General features: G+C 37.2%; 2 protein-coding genes across 8 annotated transcripts in view; one reads left to right on the forward strand and one right to left on the reverse strand.

Annotated features, from left to right (window-relative positions):
- The window catches only part of LOC149152027 (histone deacetylase 15-like), a 135,747-nt gene that overhangs the window by 19,883 nt on the left and 93,603 nt on the right, over window positions 1-22,261 (reverse strand). Inside the window, exon 9 of one of the 5 annotated variants that reach the window (XM_089440184.1) lies at window positions 16,364-17,063. The exons of 1 other annotated variant lie outside the window; for it this stretch is intronic. In XM_089440184.1, the coding sequence (XP_089296310.1) occupies window positions 16,953-17,063 (111 nt within the window). In that variant the 3' untranslated portion in view covers window positions 16,364-16,952. Of the gene's footprint in view, window positions 1-16,363; window positions 17,067-22,261 lie in introns of those variants that run through there. 3 more of the 5 variants (XM_089440182.1, XM_089440186.1, XM_089440185.1) reach the window with 3 other exon arrangements.
- LOC149152028 (F-box only protein 6-like) lies at window positions 10,077-15,261 on the forward strand. 3 transcript variants are annotated; one of them, XM_089440460.1, is made up of 2 exons: window positions 10,077-10,215; window positions 13,612-15,261. In XM_089440460.1, exon 2 carries the CDS (start codon window positions 13,633-13,635, stop codon window positions 14,833-14,835), a length of 1,203 nt encoding a protein of 400 aa, XP_089296586.1. In that variant the 5' UTR covers window positions 10,077-10,215; window positions 13,612-13,632; the 3' UTR covers window positions 14,836-15,261. The 3 variants fall into 3 exon arrangements, with proteins under 3 accessions (XP_089296586.1, XP_089296585.1, XP_089296584.1); XM_089440459.1 differs by lacking the exon at window positions 10,077-10,215 and adding an exon at window positions 12,458-12,584; XM_089440458.1 differs by lacking the exon at window positions 10,077-10,215 and adding an exon at window positions 12,913-13,042.

Below are 22,261 nucleotides of genomic sequence, written 5' to 3' on the forward strand. Positions count from 1 at the left end.
CATTATTGCGAACTGAGCGATAAAATCACCAATCAAGTGGTAGACTTGCGGAGTGACTATGATCAGAGTGACAAACGAGTGACGGAGTACTTGGCTTGGCAGGATGAAGATGAAGGGAAAAGAGCAAGTGCACCCAGAATAAACGAGAATCATAAAGAATTGCTCTTTAATAAATGGGACGATCAAATCAGGCAGGCGGAACAAGCAGCGGAGACAGCGGCCACGCAAGCAAGCATTCTTATCGACTGTGTAAATGAGAATTTGCACAGGGCCAATTTAATCGAAGAGACCACCCCGGGGTATCTACCAAATAAACTACGACTGGAAGCAGAATGGAAGCAGAAGGCGCAGGAAAAGGGAAAAGCAATCCAAGCATTAAACAGGTTAAATTGAGAGTGTTACTGGGCATACTTGGTCAAGCCGCATAGTCAATGGATGACTGTGAAATGCATCATAAAAGCAGCCGAAAAAGTAGTGCCAGCTCTCATAGGTTTCGTTTTCGCAGCCCAGCTCAGAGCAGAAGTCAGCCAGCCGACTCTCCTCAAGCCCATGATGAACACTTGTAGCTTTAAAGATCAGATTCAGAAGTAGCCTTATTTAGAATGTTGTTTTTTCTTTAAAATTAGATTAGAAAAAGGACGGTCATTTGAAAACCGCATCCTAAATTTTGTAAATAAACTATTATTAGAATTAGGAAGTAGTATTTTAACCCTTCTCATTGCATTTGGAGAAGGGTCCAGAAATTTGTCAAAAACTTGTCCTCAGAACATGCACTTCTGCACCCTCAGAGGAGGTTTTGATGAATGGATGGATCAAGGTTTATTAATGTTTGCATTTGATGTCTGCTACTGATATTGCACTTTTGTACTCTTAGTAGATGTTAGAACAAGTAGAGATAAATCATTTTTGCTTGAAGCTTATGAGTAGGATCAGTCATAAATGGTACTTTTATCTCTTGGCCATTTTTGCTTATATTCTTAAAGTGATATACAGTTTTAGTTGTTTATATGTTATTGCATGAATGTGTGAGTTACCATTTGGCACTTTTGTACGGTGGAGCCATTTATTTATGTCTGATATATGAATAACTTATTATGCGATATGTTGTTCACAACTGTTTTGCCTAACTTTTTATGCGAAGTAGTTCATCTTAATTGATTTCTATTCTTATGATAGTTGAATGATCATTATTACCAGTTATTGTCTGAAATCTTTTTAGATCGCATAATAGAAGAGATACACCCCGAGTTAGCATAGATTAGATGTGTTGTTTTTCATTAGATTACAATAGCAGAGATTTAGTTTAAAAGTTTGAATTAGATTAGCTTTAAGTATTCCTAGATCAGCAACATCTAACTCTGCACACACACACACCCTTAGATTGGGAAACTAGTCCCATTATCCCCAGTTGGACCCGCTATACCAAACGGATAAGGAGCTGCCAACCAAGGTCCGGACCGGGTGGGTATCCCCCTTGTTGTCGACCCGATTTTCGGGGGTTCAACAAAAGGGTAAAGAAAATATAGGAAAATGGTTGCAATAGAATGCTAATTCCACATTTCAACACCTGGGGAGATACCTATGGAGGATAAATAATGCAATATGGAAATACTCATGGAATAAGGCCAATTCTTTTGTTAATATGTGAACTCATTAAATAATGTAATGGCCATACTCATTATATGTCCCACTAGAGGTTCGTGTGTAATAAATGTAATAATGAAGGGTAGTTGGCACAAGGCTCTAGGAATATCCATGGGAGATTATATACACATATTTATCACTATACTATAATAGGCATGGTTGATGGTGTTGCCCTATCTTCAAGTTTTTTCTCTATAAACTCGGTGTTGATTATTGTGTAGAAACATTTGCTATTCTAAAGTTTATATTTACGCCATAAGGCGTTCCCCTCTGAAACCAACTCTCCTTTGAGGTTACGTGTCCATTTGTGAGCGCTTGATTTAGTTGTTAGACGATTAAAGAATTTTAAGCCATCGGATTGATTCCACCGAAACGTTATCAGAATCGCAACTGGTTGATTCCACCGAAGCGTCATAAGAATCGCAACTGGTTCTTCAGGAAAGCAAGGGGACCTCGGTCTGGGCAGGGAGGTGGAAAAGAATCAGCTCACTCAATGACAGAGAATGTGGCTGAACAAAACAACGATGTTGCTCTAAATAAATCTTACCTAGCAATAAAGAAAGAAAATTGGTTTTTGACAATTGATTTTCCGACAAAATTGACCTTTCTTTTAGCTCTGTTTCTCGCCTGTTAATTAAATTTCTGCACTTTGTCTTAACTGGCAGCAGAAATTTGACGTTCATTGAGGAGTTTTAAGGCTGAAATTTGATAATTTAATTGTCTGTCAAGTCTGTTTATATTGCAGATAGTTTCGCCCGCTTTGATCTGTTTATATTGCAAATAGTTTCGCCCGCTTTGAAGTCTCTCCATTTTTTTCTCCGTATATACACACACTAGAATGTTACAGATGTTTTCCATTCCCTTTCCCTGTTTCTCTCGAAACTGAGTGTATAAGTATGTGAGCGCATTCATCACCGTAAATCGATTTACAATTTCCTCGGTACCTCTCCAAATCACCTCCCAGTAGAAATCTATCAATAGAGGACATCTGCCAGATTAGAGTGCGGGCTCAACCCCTGGCCCTCGGAAATGTAAAATCTATCAATGGCGGGCATCTCCCTGATTAGCGTGTCGGCTTTACTCCTAGCCCTTGGTAATGTAATTGGAAACTGAGAACTGTAATTGGAGGAACTTAGACCCAAAATGCGTCAGACATTTATTCATCTGGCCACAAAGATTTTCCTTTTTAATGCTTACGAAAACATCTATGAATAAATCAATAACTATGATAGAAAAGGTCATGTGCAAAAAGTGATACGGGCGTCATTTCTTTTTCATCGAAATACTCAGCATGAAAGAATTTTACTTGTTTGGTTTTTTCTTCTGTAGATTTCTTATATTTGTCATGCCATTTCCCCTGATATACAGGTGAAGCTTTGCAATGGAAAGTTGGTGACTGTAACAACATCCACCAAAGGTTTTTATAGTGTTGGAAAGCAGCTTGTTCAGATGTAAAGTGCAACTTATGTATACTTTTTTTTTGGATTTTTTAAATCTTATTGGATGGTCAAAGATGATTTCATGTCTCAATTTTTTGAGCCCTATTGGGGTGGCATGATGATGTCTTACTGCTATTAATTGTTCTCCATAGTCCAAATGGATTTTTGTTACAACTTTCTTTCATGGCATACTTCCTGACGTTGAGCTGAGAGAGGGACACACAGTCTGTGATATCAGGTACACAAAGAAACATTTAGTTTATTTATGAATTTAGTACCTATAGGATGCTCAAGCTAAGAATGTTGAGATTCATCAGGATTATAGCAACATGACAGTTCCGAATTGCAACAACCCATAATGGATTCTCTTGCAATCCTATGCTCTGTAACTAAGTGCAATAGCTGTAACTTACCTGACTCAAATTCTGAAAGCCAAGACTATCCGAGGACTGATATTTAAAACAACAATTCTGTCAAACAATCTCCTGCCTCAAGCGATGGAATATGTGTCCCTCTCTTCGCCTTTTAATTTATAAAAGTATTTACATTGCATACATGAAGATAATTATAGATAAGTAATTGGGTTGTTATAATTTCTTTCCCTATTTTGGTGTTGTCGTTGCCATTGCCAATAGTGTTATGCTTTTGTGAATCTGAAAGTTTAATTTTGTGTTGCAAGTTTTAGTATCATGCCTCGCGTTGATATTAATATGCAGACAATTTTGATGTAATGCTTTATGGGCTTTTTTTCATTTGTGCACTGTTATCTAACTAACAATGTTGTGATGGGATTTTGTTCCACATTAATAACTTATTTTCACCACTAATGAATTTATCGAGTTATGGATATCGAATGATCAGAAATTATATTGGTCTTATTGGATTTTTAAGATATATTATTGGATTTTTAAGATATAGTTTTGATTTTGTGATATCTTAACACGGTTGGATTTCCATCTGCCATAGTTGTTGCAGCTTTTCTCTGTGCAACCTAGGAGGTTTTGTCCCAGGAAGCAACCCATACAAGGAGACCATCCTCTCTTGCCCTCTTGTAGACAAGGTAGGCACATCAATACCATTTGTTTCAATGCAACCCTTGTCAATCTCAACCCAAGGCACATTTAATCAACACCACACACTTGCTATTTTATGTTCCTGAGCCTTCAAAAGCTTAATTTTAGAGCCTAATACAGATGGAATGCCTCCCATTTGTTTTATTTTTTTATTTGGTTTAGGAATGGGTGTTCGGCTCTTATAATCTAATACAAGAAGTCTTGATTGAGAAATTCTCGACACCTAAGAAGGAAAAATCAAGATCATCCTCAATCCCTTAGTGCCATGTTGGAGTGTTGGATGCCTTCTGTTTAAGCAGCAACAACAACAATACTTCACTAGAAGCTACCTTAAGCGTTAATCTCTACGCGTATGTGGCTGCGAAAGGCAGGAAGCTCAACGATTACTGCAATACATGGTGAATGCTTCAACACAACACATATTAATCAAACATGGGATTGAAGGCCAAGAACTAAAAAACCAGTTCAACATTTGTGTGTTGATTTAGAGGGTTTTAATACCTTTAATTCCTTTGTAGGATTTATTACCTCTAAACGCTACAATGATCAGGGATTTGATCTAATGCTAGCTTATTGATTTCTATGATCCAAGACGTGGTCATAGATCGGGTGCCTAGCAGCTAGTTTATTGATATTTATGACACAGTCAAAGTTGTTATAAGCTTTCCCAGGACTCCTAACATATGTAATAACGAAATTCGTGAGCCAAGAGAATTTGTTGAATTCGTTCTCTATACTTATTTTGTAACTCTGGGACAGACAAGTTAAATTACAAATCCTGAAAGTTTTAATCAATTATGTTCAAAATAAAAAAATCCTGCATTGAAGGTTCTGTGAATGAATGGAAAATTATCCTTTTTTGCTTCTGTGAATGATTTTATTGGTAACAACTATTTGTTCATGATGATTTCTATTTGTTTTGCCATTAATGTGGGCATGGTATGTCCCCGAGGGGGATTTTACTGACAAACTGTGTATGCCAACCATCATTATTAATTTGCGGTAAAATTTGGAGCGTTGAATGAAGTGAGTCGAGTAGGAGAAGGAAGTGGAACCTATTGTCTCAATTTCTTGAAGACAGTTTTTGGCTAGGAAATTGTGTCAAGAAATTAATTTAACCTACTTTAGGCTCAAGATGGTCCCTGAACCAGAGGGGCTCCCTCAAATGTTACGAGGCTAATTCACTGTTCATGGATATGAACAATAGCCTTTTGAGTACAGTGGCCAGATTTGTATGTGGTGTTTTTTTGAGAGATGGTTACTAAGGGTTGCAAGATCCTTGCTCCAACTAATGAAGCCGTCCCGTTGAGAAAGTCCAATCAAAGTGTCAACATCCAACCATGACAGAGTGACATTATCTTGAAAGATGTGGCTAGAAGACTTAAGAGTATCAATTAACGCTTACACTCAGTCTGAACATTCATGTCATCTGATAAGATTATAAAAGCATGAAGAAGGTTCTTCAACAACTCAACAATAGCACAAATTGTGATTATGTTTAGTTGTTGAGAAACTAACATAAATATACAGTTTATATAGTTTGCTTAGTAAAGGATGCAACTCTGTCATGGGAACTAAGGGAGATTGATTCCCAGCGTAGCCTCTCCTTATGATCTACACAACTTCAAAATGGACGAAGGAAAATATAATGAAACACAAGAAATCACTTACATAGTGAACAAAGTCCGTCATAAATTAAAGCCAGAAGCCTTTTGATTAAAACTCTGAAATATCAAGCTTTTTAGAGAGTACAAGTCTTTTTGGTACCCCAAAAGCGAGCCCCTATTCCATTACAAATGAAAGAATGTATAGACCAACATATTTCTCAAGCTGTTACAAGTGTTTAGAAAATAAATCTAACAATAAACTAAGAATGAGTAAAATATTTGATCAGTGGCAAGAGATCTAGAAAATCCTTCCTTGATTACTGAATGGTTTCCTTTATTCCTGTGATGGGTTGCTCAAATATTGTCTCAAAATCTCCCTTTAAATCTTAAGTAATCTTCTGCCTACTGATCCTCTGCCACCTATCTTCACCAGTTGTCATTTATCCTATTTTGGAGGAATATATTTTTCACCTCTTAACTAAATTCTTTACCTTAACATTCTATATTCAACAAATAATTTTCTCATCATCTCAGAGCTACATTATCTACTTCATTTTCCATGTAGAATATCCATAATGAATAATGAGAAGATATTTCTGCTAGGTGTTCGTAATTGAGTTGTTCATATGTTACCTCAACAGGTCACTTACTTTTTTGTCAAGGCACACAGTCCATTCAATTAAACAGAGACAACTCCAAAATTTCACCTTTTTGTCATTGCTGGTCGTAGCTGAAATAGTTGTGAGACCACTTTATGTTGCAAGAGGCTGAGGTGCCTAAACCATATCAGTGATATCCCCATCATGAGCTTTATCTGCTGTATCAAGAATTTCTCCAGTCTCAAAACTTAACCATTGTAACATAAAATTAAATGCTACTGTAATGACCCAATCATCTAGTGAGAGAGTCATCCGGTCATAATGCAGAACTAACCCCTTTTCATGTTACAAAGGTATTGGTAACTACTTCAAACACTTTTGGATCTTCATCAAGATAGTACCAACAATTAATTTTCCATATCAATGCAAATTGAAACCATGAAACTAGATTCTAAACAAAACAAGATCTCCATGCAAAGCTCTGTTTTGTAGCTTCCGACCAGGAACTAAGATCTCTAATAGAGATGCCTCAAAAAAACATGATATTGAAACCTTTCCATGATTCACTTACTGATGAAGAGCTCAGATGGTTTCACCATTTTGTGTAGAATCTACTGTTATACCAGATCCTCAAAATTTAGCATCAGATTTTGATTCAGGTGCGGTTTCTTTTTATGCAACAATTTTGTCAACATTAAGAAGAAAGCTATGTTATTCAAACATTTTCTTCAATTCACTAATTTTCATTCCCTTGTGCACTTCTTCATCGCTCAGAATGTGAAAGTTACCAAATTACGAGCCCAAACCTTTCAAAATATTCATAACTTTTCTACTAAGTCCACAACCTAGTTGATCTGGGGTGCCTAATCAATGAGAGAAAGCATGAGATTTTTGCCAATTCCCGACCAGCCTCCGAGTGATTAAACTCATCTGAATATTGTGCAAGTAGAAAGTGCAAATCATCATTAGTGATATTTGAAACAAGATGCACAAGAGCACTATAATTGTGTAGTAGAAAGGAAATTGGTATTCTTCAACTTTCACAAGCTGAAAAGTCATTCATATATCCCTGGTACCTGCTTTTGATTTATTTGCTTGCATAATGACCTTTAAAACAGATCCCTAAACTTCTCGTTTCTCTTAACTCAGGTTCCTGGATTCTTAGATACATGTGCTTCTTAAAACTCTGAACAATACAGATATATGAATTTCCACCATATCTGTCATTTGCAAAATATGCAGTGTTTAAGGATTCTGCCATGCAAAATTTGAGTAGGAATTATGATGTTAATATCCTGGTCAACCAAAGAATCGAATCTATGCATTAGTGACGTATCCAACAGAAGTGCAATATGTTCATCGCTGAGGATTTTCATTCTCTCCCAAAGTCTTGTAGGTGATTTGTTTACCTAGAGAAAAATACGTTCTTTAGAACCGACCCTACTTTTCTATCTGCTTCGATAATTGGGATATCTTAACATTTGCAAATCTCTTGCCCTCCTTGAGTAAATTTTTCCAATCCCTTGGTAGCATTGCTTTTTGTTTTGAAATGGCACATCCATTATAGGGATTTGACAGATTGTTTTCTTTTGAAGTCAATGCTACCCTCTTATTTTTGTAAGAAGTCTTGAGAACACACATACCTTCGAACCACTTCCAAACTTGCTCCATTGCTGAGGTGGTGTCAGAATTGTCAATACAAGCCGCGCCATGGCTTGAGCAGAACACAGAAGTGCCAATAGGTCTGTATGGGCTTCTCTTTGTGACACTATCAAAGTATACTACAGGGCATTATTAAGAAGAATCCTAGAAGCCTCTTGAATAGAAAAATATGGGAATTTTCCATGCCAATATGGCAAAATAACAGTCAAAGGCTCAACAATTCCCTCAAGCGTTGCAAGAAGCATCCAAGGAACAATATCATGCTTGGAAACTACATGCAAAATGTTTCTTGCCCAATTCTCACGATCAACTCCTTAAACAAGACTTACATCTCCCATGAGAAGGAAATCAAATGTGATACATAAGGGAGAGCTTAGCCTTACGCTCATTTCCAATATCCATAGAATCGGCCGTGACTGTAAAATGCATGATATATCCCTGGCAGGTAGAATCTGCCATGTATAGCTTCTCTTCAAATCTTCTACACATAACCTTAAATAACTATGCTCGAAATACCGTCTATATCAATGAAATATGATCACATGATGTGTCACCATTGGCATACCACCCAACAACACTGCATTATGCAAATTGCTAGCAATACTATACTCAATGTAACCAGCAATAATATACTCAATGTAACCCCTATTCAACATTTCTTGTAAAATTATGGCCGATATGAAGAAATGAATCAAGTAGAAATTCAATCTGTCTTATGAAAATGTCACTAACTATCTAGGTATGTTTTTGCTATGTATGCACCCTAGATTACACCGAACAGAAACTGATACACATCAAATATTTTACTAATCCCCTCTGCTTTTGCATTTGTCCATTTTTCTCTATCAAACATATGCTTGTCACAAAAGGCAAGTAATTGCTTATGCTTGCAGTCACACTATTTTGTATGAGACGATTTGCAATTAGCGTTACAATAATTAGTGCAAGAACAAAGTCCATTCAATAAACAATGGAAACAATTTGCATCTCTCACAACAATTCCCTTCTCAGTGATCATCAAAATGAGCTTTGTGGGATTGTGGCAACGCCTTCAAACGCGAGGTTCTTGGTAATCTGGATAGCTGATCTAGGCATTTGTTGATGATAAAAAATAAACACCAGTAAAGAAACAAAATTGCATAAAATTTGGACTTCTTTCTTCTATGCTATTGTTTCTTATGTCATTTGCATAAAATTTTGACTTCTTTCTTCTATGCTATTGTTTCTTACATCATTGCCTTAGGGCGTTTCCTTTGCAACATGTGGTGCAAATGCTAGTAATAATATTCTTTAAGTAAATTAATTTATTTAAAAAACTTAATTTATTCATTTTTTAATTTACTTTTTAAAATGATATTTAAATGCAATACTAAAACGCGTAAAGATCAAATTTAATACAGTAACTAATTGTGTAGTCCCATTTTTATAAATTTAATACAATAACTAATTGTGTAGTCCCATTTTTATGTCTATAAGTTAGTCTACGCCCTAACTAATAGATTACCCAACTCTTTTTTTAACATTTTTCCTAGTCAATTTTACTTAAAATCTGGTACAAATTTCAAAAAGTCATAATTTTAAGTTCTTTAATTAACCACTTGGAATCAAAAGTAAAATGTATAAATAAATATGCAACATGCAATGTATCAATCACTCAAGGTTCATTCTAAATAATGTCCACTCATAGATCATGTTAGATCTCTATTTAAGATAGATCTATAGTGATTTTCTAGCTAAATTTCAGAGTGGACAAATGCTGTGAAGAGCTTTGCCGAAAGACATAATCTGATTCTTTAGCTAAATTTTAGAGTGGAAGAGTACAGTGGAGAGCTTTGCAGGAAGAGGTGCCTATCGAAATTACGACTTCGAACCACAAATATGTCCGGAGAATTAGCTGCCCTGGCCGCACGGTAAGCATCGGGCGGCATTTCACCGTAGACAACGGAAACGTTAACTCCTGCCTTTTCCCACACATTTCCGTCCTGCAAAACTCTGCTGATTCCGCCTCCTCCCCCAGGTCTCGACCACACGTCCTCCTTGAAATTGTGCCCGTCCACCGCCTCTACCGCCGCGCAAACATCATCCTGCGCTTTCTTTATCATTTTCTCGAAACGGGCTCTCACTGAGTTCGTGCTCGACGACTCTGATTCGCCATCTCTCAGAAACGTTCCGGGCGGCGGGAATTAGCTCAGTAAGCATACTTTCTTTAACGCCTTTAATCTGATTGCCGAATCTTTAATCTGTATTTCCTTTAATAATGCGCTCAGTCTGATGTTTCCTTTAATAATGCCTTCAATCTGTGTTTGCATTTTAATCTGTATTTCCTCTTCAATAATACCTTTAATTTGATGTTTGAATTTCTGTTTTTACGTTTTAAGGTTAAATTTTATCATAAATATTTTAAATATTTTGTTCTATACCGAACTGCTCGAATCTTTAATAATGCCTTTAATTGGATGTCTGGATTCCTCTTTAACGTTTTAAGGTAAATTTATGAAGATTAAAATTATGCATAGGCATTTGATAGTTCGCTTAAAATGCCGTTCGGTCAAACCTACCATAAATATTTTGTTTTACTGTCTCCTCGTGTACAGAAATGCTGGAATCCGTGTTTGCAATTTTACCTTGTTTTTCTTTTAAAAATGTTGTTCGATTCTGCATATGCATTTGATAAGTTTGGTATGCATTTGATAGGATCGGCTTTAAACGCCGGTACTGTTAAATTTGCCAGAAAAGTTTGTGTTTTATACTTTCTTGATATACCGGAAGGCTGCGTTAACCTTAGCTTTAAACTTACTCTCTTTTTCCCATAATCAACTTAGAATGTGTTAGCTTTGATCCCTCAAATCAGTGTTGGCCAGTAAACTATAAATATTGTCATATTATAGAGTAGATTTGATAAAAAAAATTCCGTTTACAATCTTCTTCCATACCAAATATCTCTGCAATATTTTAGATCAGATTTAAAGTTTTCGAGCTTGACGATGCCGTTAATGTGATGGCTGAAATCCATCTGGCCAAATACCCGGTAAGCTTTTAGATCAGATATTAAGTTGTTTTTGATCTTGAGGATGCTTTTAATTTGATCCATCTCGCACTTGTTATGATCTACGTAATGTTATGCTGGATCAGCTTTAAATTAGATTATACGAAGTTCTAATTTGATTCTTATACTTGTTACAATAATCTTTAATATAAAGTGTTTTGGAATAATTGTCTTATCTCATATATAAATAATGTTCAAGTGTTTACATATTTAGATAGATATTTTTCTTTTGTATTTGTGGAATACAATGTATTTTTATTTCAAAGAGCAAATTATTTTTAATATAAATGTATTTTTATTTAAAAGAGCAAAGTATCTTTAATATAATAAGTTTTTAGTTCTTCAAATGTATTTTTATTTAAAACAGCAAAGTATCTTTAATATAATAAGTTTTTAGTTCTTCAGTTTTTATCATTTAGAACTTAATTTTAACATATTTTCTATAATTATTTATAGATTAAATTAATTCCCATGTTCTTTTTATGAATGACTAAATATGTTTTAGAATTTTGTGACTAACTAAATTTAATACACTAAAAAAACTTAAATTGTGTATTAAAAACTTAAATTTAATATATTGATTAAAAAAAAAAACCATACTTACAATTTAACAATCCTAACAGCTCTTTCTTTACACACCTTATAGGCTCTCTTTACACATGACTTTTAACAGCTCTTTCTTTACACACCTTATAGGCTCTCTTTACACATGACTTTTAACAGCTCTTTCTTTACACACCTTATAGGCTCTCTTTACACATGACTTTTAAGATTACTTACTCACAACATGTATGTAGTTTATAAAGTTTACATTTAATTTAATTATGTACAATAGGCTCTCTTTACACATGACTTTTAAGATTACTTACTCACAACATGTATGTAGTTTATAAATTTTACATTTAATTTAATTATGTACAATGGCAGTGGTTTATCAATGTTGGAAAAGAGTTACAATTGTGGAAGCATATGTTTGTATAAAAGTTAACCAATACCCAAATTGACAATACAATTGAGATTTTAAATATGTGATTTCCAATATTCATTATTTTCTATTTTTAAATTTTTTTAGAAAAATACTTGTATTTTTTAATCTTTTATAGAAATTCAACAATTCCAACTTCATAAGTCTATCGGCCTTTCTTTGTACCTTTTGGGACAATTACTAGTTTTTTATTAAAACTGATTGGATTTGTTCTACATGGATTTGGATTTGTTCTACTTATTGTTGGTCCTACCCGCGTAAATTTTAATGCCTTCACCTTCTTACCATTGTTGTGGGTATTTGTTAAAGTTTTTCATACTTAATATGCCGAATCCCCATTACCAACAGTGGTCCTCTTCGTTGTCGGTCGTCATAACGTGACCCTCAGTGGATCCTTCATGGCGGAATGATATAATCTTGATATAACCTTGTGTTTTACGGTGTTCACCATCACCTGGGCTTCGATCTGTTGAAGCAACAGATTGCATAAACCCTCAAGTAACTTTTGAGGAACTTGGGGTACTGGGAGGTGTGGACTATTTCCCAATCATGCCTCTTCTGCGAATTCTCTTCACAAATCATTTTACATGAAAGAAGTTTGTTTGGTCTCTCCTTTTATCACTTCACCGTCACATAACAAAACATAGGTTTCTTGTTTCAAAGGGTTCATACTTCTAAACTTGCGTCTTTAATAATCAGTCTGATTGATTCTCCTAGGGTTTTTCCTGTTTCTTGTTATACGGTGTTGGAGCTTATCATTGGCCTCACAAAGAAGGCGCTCCGCCAGTTTGAGGCGCTGCGTAAGAGAATTGTTAGACTTGTTTGAGGCGGTTGTTCCACAGATTCAGCCTCGAACTCTCCAAGCTGAGTGCACAGATGCTCCTCCGCTTCTCGAACAGTCAGAAGGCGGATCCTGCCCTCCTCCAGCTCCGCCCTCATCTCCGCCTGCTGCATTCGCCTCTCCTCCAACTGCTGCAGGAGTCGCTTGTTTGTCAATCTCAATTCCCTCATCTCCTCTTCTTTCTTATCCTCCACCCTCTGAGTTACAATATTGGCCTTCGCCTTGGGCTTCTCTAAAGGGGAGGCAAAGGAGAAACCCAGCAGTCCAGGAGCCATTTGTTATGAACTACTATTCAAAACTCTCACAATCTATTTCTTATGAATGGCAAATGCAATGAAAAGTTTATTTCACACTCCGGTCCAGGTTCAACGCACATCTAGTATATAGAGAAATAAATTAGCTCTCAAAAGAATTAGTCATTTAATGGGAGGACTGATAAGTGTCCACATCCAATGAATCTATCAGTCGCTGAATGTGTGTATAACTTATAATTTTACATAATACTTGTTTCTGTTCATAGATTGGTTACATATCCTAATTTAACCTTTTCATTGGTTACATGTTTCTATGTTGCAGCAGGTGTAAGTCTATCATAATAAAATTTATGATTAGTATGATGTCTATTTAACATTAACAGTTAGCAGGTATGTGTTTCTGTAACACCGTTTCTGATTAGCATGATTGTCTATTTAACATTAATCTATGTTTGATGCAGTTGTTTGGAGTGCTGATAAAGATGAAAAGGTCCACCCGAGATCTGTCTAAATTGGCTGAATTGCCAAAGGAGATAGAAGAGGAGATACTGTCACGGCTGCCTGTGGAATCCCTATGCAGATTAAGAAGTGTATGTAAACAATGGAATACGCTTTTTTTATCAACCAATTTCAACACTGGAAAATGGGATCACACCATTCCGTCCAAGAAGCCATGGCTACTTGTATGGGAATACGGTGAAAACTCTCGCTTTTGGGCCTATTGTTTCCTCACAAAAACTTGGAAACCCTCCTTCTCCCTGGTCTTAAGAGTGGGTAGCCAATGGTATGAACCTACATCAGTCCAAGCAGGCCTATTCCTATTAGGTTCCGCCTATTTATCACAGCAGCGTCCCGCTTCCCTTACTATCTGCAATCCTCTAACACAAACGTCCATCCAACTTCCTGCCATGTCGACGATAACAACTGTTTATGCTACATGCATATTGGGAGGGGAGGGTGACCATGCAGGCACCTACAAAATTGTGGCATTGGGTGCGTTTCGTGATGAACAATTTGGAGTAGAAATCTACGATTCTTCCAAGAAGACATGGAAAATGGTGGGACATATATCCAGAGAATGGGAGCTACGACTAATAGAAACAAGGGATATTATTTTCTGTGATAGTTTGTTCTACTGTTTAGTGCCTGATAATCTGCAGCCGCAATTGTGGGGTATTCTTAGTTTCAGCATTGAAGATGATAAGATCTGTGAGACGACCATGTATACAGAGGTGCCTAGATTGAATCATCGCAAATTTGATGATCCCTTCAATGGCATGAGCAAACTCTTTACTTGTGGGTCTAGGGTTTTAGTTGCGTGCTGGAAAACCGAATCCTTGTTTTTGTCAATGGTCATTATCTGGGAACTTCAGAGGGGTGCCATGGGCTCAAACCCTAACTCCCCCTTGTGGAAGGAGATGACGAGGATGCCTGCAACCATAATCAAGCCATTTAAACGGCTACAGCGTATAAGTAAGGATTCCCTTGAATGGGCGGGACTAGACGATTGTGTCTACGTTAAAGCCTATGGATGTGAGGACAAAGACACTGCTCTGAACATCGCTGTTTACAACATTACAGAAAACTCATGGACTTGCCTGCCCAGGTGTTCAATGCCACCGCGTGATGCAAGATATTCCCATCTCACGGGTTTCACGCCCAGGTTGGATATGAAGGTCATGTGAAGCCTTTCAACGGCCCAACATTTTCAAGTATCATTGTCTTTTATTTCTTGTAATTGGGTTTTCCATTACTGTCAATTTTCTATGATTTGAATGACTGCACTCTGGAAATCTGAATGATCACTGAATGAATTAATCGTGATATGCTTCAGTCCATAGAGGATTATTGTTTTGTTGATTAGGAGATATATTTGTTTTCACTCCATATTTGGATTTGTAAGTGTTCACCCATGCCCATAAAATGGGTTTAATGAAGCTTTGGTTTATCAAGTATTGGATTATAATGTTATAAAATGATTGCTGCAAAGAAGTTATTTTTGGTGACAAAAGTTAAGGGTGTGTGTGAAAGCCACCATAATATTGATGGTCAATATTTGTAAACAAATATTATGCTTAAAATTTTATATCTTTGGAATTTTTACAAATGTATTTATAATGGTTTTATATGTGTGAAAGCTATGGTGATATTATTTAGTCATGATTAATACTCGTTTATTATGCTTAAATTTTTTTATTTTTGGGATTTTTACAAATATATTTATAATCTTTTATGGTTTAAATGATTATATACAAAAGGAAGACATTTTTTTAGTTGTATTAATATGAAACTTAAAAATTATTTTTTTCCTGCATTGAAGGTTCTGTGAATGAATGGAAAATGATCCTTTTTTGCTTCTGTGAATGATTTTATTGGTAACAACTATTTGTTCATGATGATTTCTATTTGTTTTGCCATTAATGTGGGCATGGCATGTCCCCGAGGGGGATTTTACTGACAAACTGTGTATGCCAACCATCATTATTAATTTGCGGTAAAATTTGGAGCGTTGAATGAAGTGAGTTGAGTAGGAGAAGGAAGTGGAACCTATTGTCTCAATTTCTTGAAGACAGTTTTTGGCTAGGAAATTGTGTCAAGAAATTAATTTAACCTATTTTAGGCTCAAGATGGTCCCTGAACCAGAGGGGCTCCCTCAAATGTTACGAGGCTAATTCACTGTTCATGGATATGAACAATAGCCTTTTGAGTACAGTGGCCAGATTTGTATGTGGTGTTTTTTTGAGAGATGGTTACTAAGGGTTGCAAGATCCTTGCTCCAACTAATGAAGCCGTCCCATTGAGAAAGTCCAATCAAAGTGTCAACATCCAACCATGACAGAGTGACATTATCTTGAAAGATGTGGCTAGAAGACTTAAGAGTATCAATTAATGCTTACACTCAGTCTGAACATTCATGTCATCTGATAAGATTATAAAAGCATGAAGAAGGTTCTTCAACAACTCAACAATAGCACAAATTGTGATTATGTTTAGTTGTTGAGAAACTAACATAAATATACAGTTTATATAGTTTGCTTAGTAAAGGATGCAACTCTGTCATGGGAACTAAGGGAGATTGATTCCCAGCGTAGCCTCTCCTTATGATCTACACAACTTCAAAATGGGCGAATGAAAATATAATGAAACACAAGAAATCACTTACATAGTGAACAAAGTCCGTCATAAATTAAAGCCAGAAGCCTTTTGATTAAAACTCTGAAATATCAAGCTTTTTAGAGAGTACAAGTCTTTTTGGTACCCCAAAAGCGAGCCCCTATTCCATTACAAACGAAAGAATGTATAGACCAACATATTTCTCAAGCTGTTACAAGTGTTTAGAAAATAAATCTAACAATAAACTAAGAATGAGTAAAATATCTGATCAGTGGCAAGAGATCTAGAAAATCCTTCCTTGATTACTGAATGGTTTCCTTTATTCCTGTGATGGGTTGCTCAAATATTGTCTCAAAATCTCCCTTTAAATCTTAAGTAATCTTCTGCCTACTGATCCTCTGCCACCTATCTTCACCAGCTGTCCTTTATCCTATTTTGGAGGAATATATTTTTCACCTCTTAACTAAATTCTTTACCTTAACATTCTATATTCAACAAATAATTTTCTCATCATCTCAGAGCTACATTATCTACTTCATTTTCCATGTAGAATATCCATAATGAATAATGAGAAGATATTTCTACTAGGTGTTCGTAATTGAGTTGTTCATATGTTACCTCAACAGGTCACTTACTTTTTTGTCAAGGCACACAGTCCATTCAATTAAACAGAGACAACTCCAAAATTTCACCTTTTTGTCATTGCTGGTAGTAGCTGAAATAGTTGTGAGACCACTTTATGTTGCAAGAGGCTGAGGTGCCTAAACCATATCAGCGATATCCCCATCATGAGCTTTATCTGCTGTATCAAGAATTTCTCCAGTCTCAAAACTTAACCATTGTAACATAAAATTAAATGCTACTGTAATGACCCAATCATCTAGTGAGAGAGTCATCCGGTCATAATGCAGAACTAACCCCTTTTCATGTTACAAAGGTATTGGTAACTACTTCAAACACTTTTGGATCTTCATCAAGATGGTACCAACAATTAATTTTCCATATCAATGCAAATTGAAACCATGAAACTAGATTCTAAACAAAACAAGATCTCCATGCAAAGCTCTGTTTTGTAGCTTCCGACCAGGAACTAAGATCTCTAATAGAGATGCCTCAAAAAAACATGATATTGAAACCTTTCCATGATTCACTTACTGATGAAGAGCTCAGATGGTTTCACCATTTTGTGTAGAATCTACTGTTATACCAGATCCTCAGAATTTAGCATCAGATTTTGATTCAGGTGCGGTTTCTTTTTATGCAACAATTTTGTCAACATTAGGAAGAAAGCTATGTTATTCAAACATTTTCTTCAATTCACTGCTTTTCATTCCCTTGTGCACTTCTTCATCGCTCAGAATGTGAAAGTTACCAAATTGCGAGCCCAAACCTTTCAAAATATTCATAACTTTTCTACTAAGTCCACAACCTAGTTGATCTGGGGTGCCTAATCAATGAGAGAAAGCATGAGATTTTTGCCAATTCCCGACCAGCCTCCGAGTGATTAAACTCATCTGAATAATGTGCAAGTAGAAAGTGCAAATCATCATTAGTGATATTTGAAACAAGATGCACAAGAGCACTATAATTGTGTAGTAGAAAGGAAATTGGTATTCTTCAACTTTCACAAGCTGAAAAGTCATTCATATATCCCTGGTACCTGCTTTTGATTTCTTTGCTTGCATAATGACCTTTAAAACAGATCCCTAAACTTCTCGTTTCTCTTAACTCAGGTTCCTGGATTCTTAGATACATGTGCTTCTTAAAACTCTGAACAATACAGATATATGAATTTCCACCATATCTGTCATTTGCAAAATATGCAGTGTTTAAGGATTCTGCCATGCAAAATTTGAGTAGGAATTATGATGTTAATATCCTGGTCAACCAAAGAATCGAATCTATGCATTAGTGACGTATCCAACAGAAGTGCAATATGTTCATGGCTGAGGATTTTCGTTCTCTCCCAAAGTCTTGTAGGTGATTTGTTTACCTAGAGAAAAATACGTTCTTTAGAACCGACCCTACTTTTCTATCTGCTCCGATAATTGGGATATCTTAACATTTGCAAATCTCTTGCCCTCCTTGAGTAAATTTTTCCAATCCCTTGGTAGCATTGCTTTTTGTTTTAAAATGGCACATCCATTATAGGGATTTGACAGATTGTTTTCTTTTGAAGTCAATGCTACCCTCTTATTTTTGTAAGAAGTCTTGAGAACACACATACCTTCGAACCACTTCCAAACTTGCTCCATTGCTGAGGTGGTGTCAGAATTGTCAATACAAGCCGCGCCATGGCTTGAGCAGAACACAGAAGTGCCAATAGGTCTGTATGGGCTTCTCTTTGTGACACTGTCGAAGTATACTACAGGGCATTATTAAGAAGAATCCTAGAAGCCTCTTGAATAGAAAAATATGGGAATTTTCCATGCCAATATGGCAAAATAACAGTCAAAGGCTCAACAATTCCCTCAAGCGTTGCAAGAAGCATCCAAGGAACAATATCATGCTTGGAAACTACATGCAAAATGTTTCTTGCCCAATTCTCACGATCAACTGCTTAAACAAGACTTACATCTCCCATGAGAAGGAAATCAAATGTGATACATAAGGGAGAGCTTAGCCTTACGCTCATTTCCAATATCCATAGAATCGGCCGTGACTGTAAAATGCATGATATATCCCTGGCAGGTAGAATCTGCCATGTATAGCTTCTCTTCAAATCTTCTACACATAACCTTAAATAACTATGCTCGAAATACCGTCTATATCAATGAAATATGATCACATGATGTGTCACCATTGGCATACCACCCAACAACACTGCATTATGCAAATTGCTAGCAATACTATACTCAATGTAACCAGCAATAATATACTCAATGTAACCCCTATTCAACATTTTTCGTAAAATTATGGCCGATATGAAGAAATGAATCAAGTAGAAATTCAATCTGTCTTATGAAAATGTCACTAACTATCTAGGTATGTTTTTGCTATGTATGCACCCTAGATTACACCGAACAGAAACTGATACACATCAAATATTTTACTAATCCCCTCTGCTTTTGCATTTGTCCATTTTTCTCTATCAAACATATGCTTGTCACAAAAGGCAAGTAATTGCTTATGCTTGCAGTCACACTATTTTGTATGAGACGATTTGCAATTATATCCGGATGGGAGTTCACCAAGAACACCATTGCTCCTATGAGTTGACGATACTCAGAAACATTTCCCAATACAGGTCCGGCAACACTATTGCATAACTTTCTTGGAGGGTTGACCATTTCCATGATTTCCCACATTCCTCTTTTCGTTGCCATTGAACCTGCCATTCCTTTGATTGTTGTAATTGAAGTTGTTATTGAAGTTGCCCTTAGAGTGATTTTGATCATCATCATGTGATGTGTCCTTTCTATTTGGACACTCCCTTGCATAGTGGCCAAATTTATTGCAAACAAAGCATCTTTCCTTCCTTCCACCCTTCGATCTGGGCTTTCCTTTGAAATGACCTTTATACCCAAAAGTATTTCTCGTTTTGGAAGGAGAGGAGAAAGCAGTGGGGTTGCCTCAATTTGAAGGCATTTCTTGCTCCACCATCCTTGTCTCTTCTTGAATGCATCTTGACATCAATTCTTCAAACCCTGGAATTCAATCATTATTGAGAAGAGTGGTTCTAAATATATACCATTCGGATGGGAGCCCCCCAAGGGTAGTGATAGTTAGTTCCCTGTCAGGAATTACTTCTCCAATCGATAGAAGATCATTCTTGACCTCAGTGATCCTTAAAAGTAGGATTGAATATCCTCGTCCTTGTCCTTCTTAATATCCTAGAACTTATTTTTGAGGAACAAAACTTGATTTGCATCTCTGACCTTAAACATGCTTACCACTCTGTCGTAGATTTCCTTGGAGGTGTTCAAGTCAAAGATGTAAGCCACCAGATGCTTGCCAATGGAATCTCTGATAATCTTCTTCGCTTTGACTTCACCTTTAGTGTACTTGTTCTTTGTAGCAATCGGTGCATCTAATGGACACTCCGGGATTTTACCCTTCACATAGTCCAACACTTCTTATTCTTCCAATGTCATATCAAGAGACATCTTCCATCCATATGATAGTCAGACTTCTAATGGAGCCTGTCTTCAGCCGAGAAGTGGCACATGAGCACTCATGGCACAATCGTCATCCTCCTCGACTTCTTTCTCCGCCTTCATTGGTGCTACCTTAGAATCAGAAACCTCTCCCTTACTCTTCTTCCTCAAACACTGGTTCGCATAGTGACCCAGTTCCCCACAATGGAAGCACTTGATCTTGGAGAGGTCCTTCTTCTTCCTCTTCTCTTGCTTTCCTGCAAATGCCAGAGCCGCATCCTCTTCCTCTTACTTCTTGATCCTGACCCCTTTGCTGTTACTCCCCGTCTTGGTCAGCTATCTGATCTCTTCTTGACGAAGAGTCGCCCACAGTTCTTCCCAATCCAGAAGACTCGCCCTGCCCAGTATGCTCTGGACAAATGTCTCCCAATCCTCGGAGACTATGTTAAGTGCGGTCCTTACCATCAAATCCTGATCCAGCGTGGCCCCTATGGAAGTCAGTTGGTCACGGATCTCCTTCAACCGACCAAGGAAGACATCTATCTGCTCTCCCTTCTGCATCTGGTATGATCTTAACTGATTCTCCAAGAGCATCTTCCTTTACACGGAAGTATGCTGGTACAATGTCTTCAAAGTGTCCCACATCTCCTTTGTCATTTCCTTCTCCGCAATATGTGGGACCACATGATCCTTGACGCCATCAAAGATGATACACTTTGCCTTAGCCATTGCCTCCTCATACCTTTCATTAGCTATCAGGTCAACTGGGATAGCCATCACTCTCAAGGCGAAGCCCTTGATACGATGTTTGTCTAGAATGGACAAGATCCTAGCCTTCGAGACCACAAAGTTGGACGTTCCGTCCAACCTGTCCTGATCTCTCAGAGCATTCACGACCATCTCGCTACTCTTTTGTCAACTCCTCTGAGTCTCTCTATTTCACGCCTAGAAGTTCCCAGTTCGACTCCTGCTGAGTCTCTCTACTTTCCGTCTGGAAGTTCTCTTCTGGACTCCCTCTTAGTCCCGATTTCCCTCCTGGAAATCTTTCTGCAAACTGTCAAGTTGCCCCTCTCCAATCGTCTATGCAACTGCAACACTGATCTGGATTCCTTGGCTAGAAATCCACCTTGCAGCAACTTCCTCTACCTTGGTGTTGCCCTATTAGGTATTGTTTTGACCACAGTACCCCACCAGCTTCGCTCCCGCAAACTGCTCACAGCTTCTTTTGCCCCAACAACTGAAGGATTGAGCCTCTTGGTCCTACACAATCCCGGCACCGACAAAACAGCTCCCTCAGCCAACTACGTCAACCCTCCTGGCCTCAGCGTGGCTCTGTGTGACCCTGTTTCTGCGCTCCTCAGCCTCTTTGTTGCCCTGTCTCTGGCCCAGACTGATGACGCAGTTCCTCTACGTCAACCCTTCCTTTGTCGCTTCTGCAAGGATCAACTACTGTCACTAGAGACAGCTGATTCTGCTGCAAATGCTCTGCTCCGCTGATGCCTTCAGCGCTCCTGTGATCTGCAACCACGCTCTGATACCATGTTGAATTTTCTAAGTCTATCTGTTAGAGAGTTAATCTGTATCTACCGGTTTATTTCTTCTACTTGTAAATTTTGAACAAGTTATTTAAAACATTTAAATACCGAAATAAACACAATACTGTCACAACATCTACAAATCATCAACTGAAAGAAAACAAGCACACAAGTGACACCGTTATTTTTGGACAAATGTCCCTCGAAAAACCCAATGAGGAAAAATCGGTGCATGTATTCAGAGGGTTTATTATTATCTAGTATTTCCTTGAGTACCGTTGGGTGCCTAACCGGCTCACACGACAGAGAAAAATACACGGCAACAATACCTTTATATTCGGAAACAGGGATTCAGAAAACCTGTC

The sequence above is a fragment of the Pinus tabuliformis genome, chromosome 9, assembly GCF_031772625.1.
Source record: "Pinus tabuliformis cultivar Carrire ecotype Pingquan chromosome 9, CPIR1, whole genome shotgun sequence".
NCBI lineage: Eukaryota > Viridiplantae > Streptophyta > Pinopsida > Pinales > Pinaceae > Pinus > Pinus tabuliformis.

Bases quoted from the DNA above. Each gene is read 5' to 3' on its own strand.
- LOC149152028 (XM_089440458.1), top strand. From the start codon at position 12,932: ATGCTCCTCCGCTTCTCGAACAGTCAGAAGGCGGATCCTGCCCTCCTC. The intron at 13,043-13,611 runs GTTTGTCAATCT...TGTTTGATGCAG, and splicing joins AACTGCTGCAGGAGTCGCTT to TTGTTTGGAGTGCTGATAAA.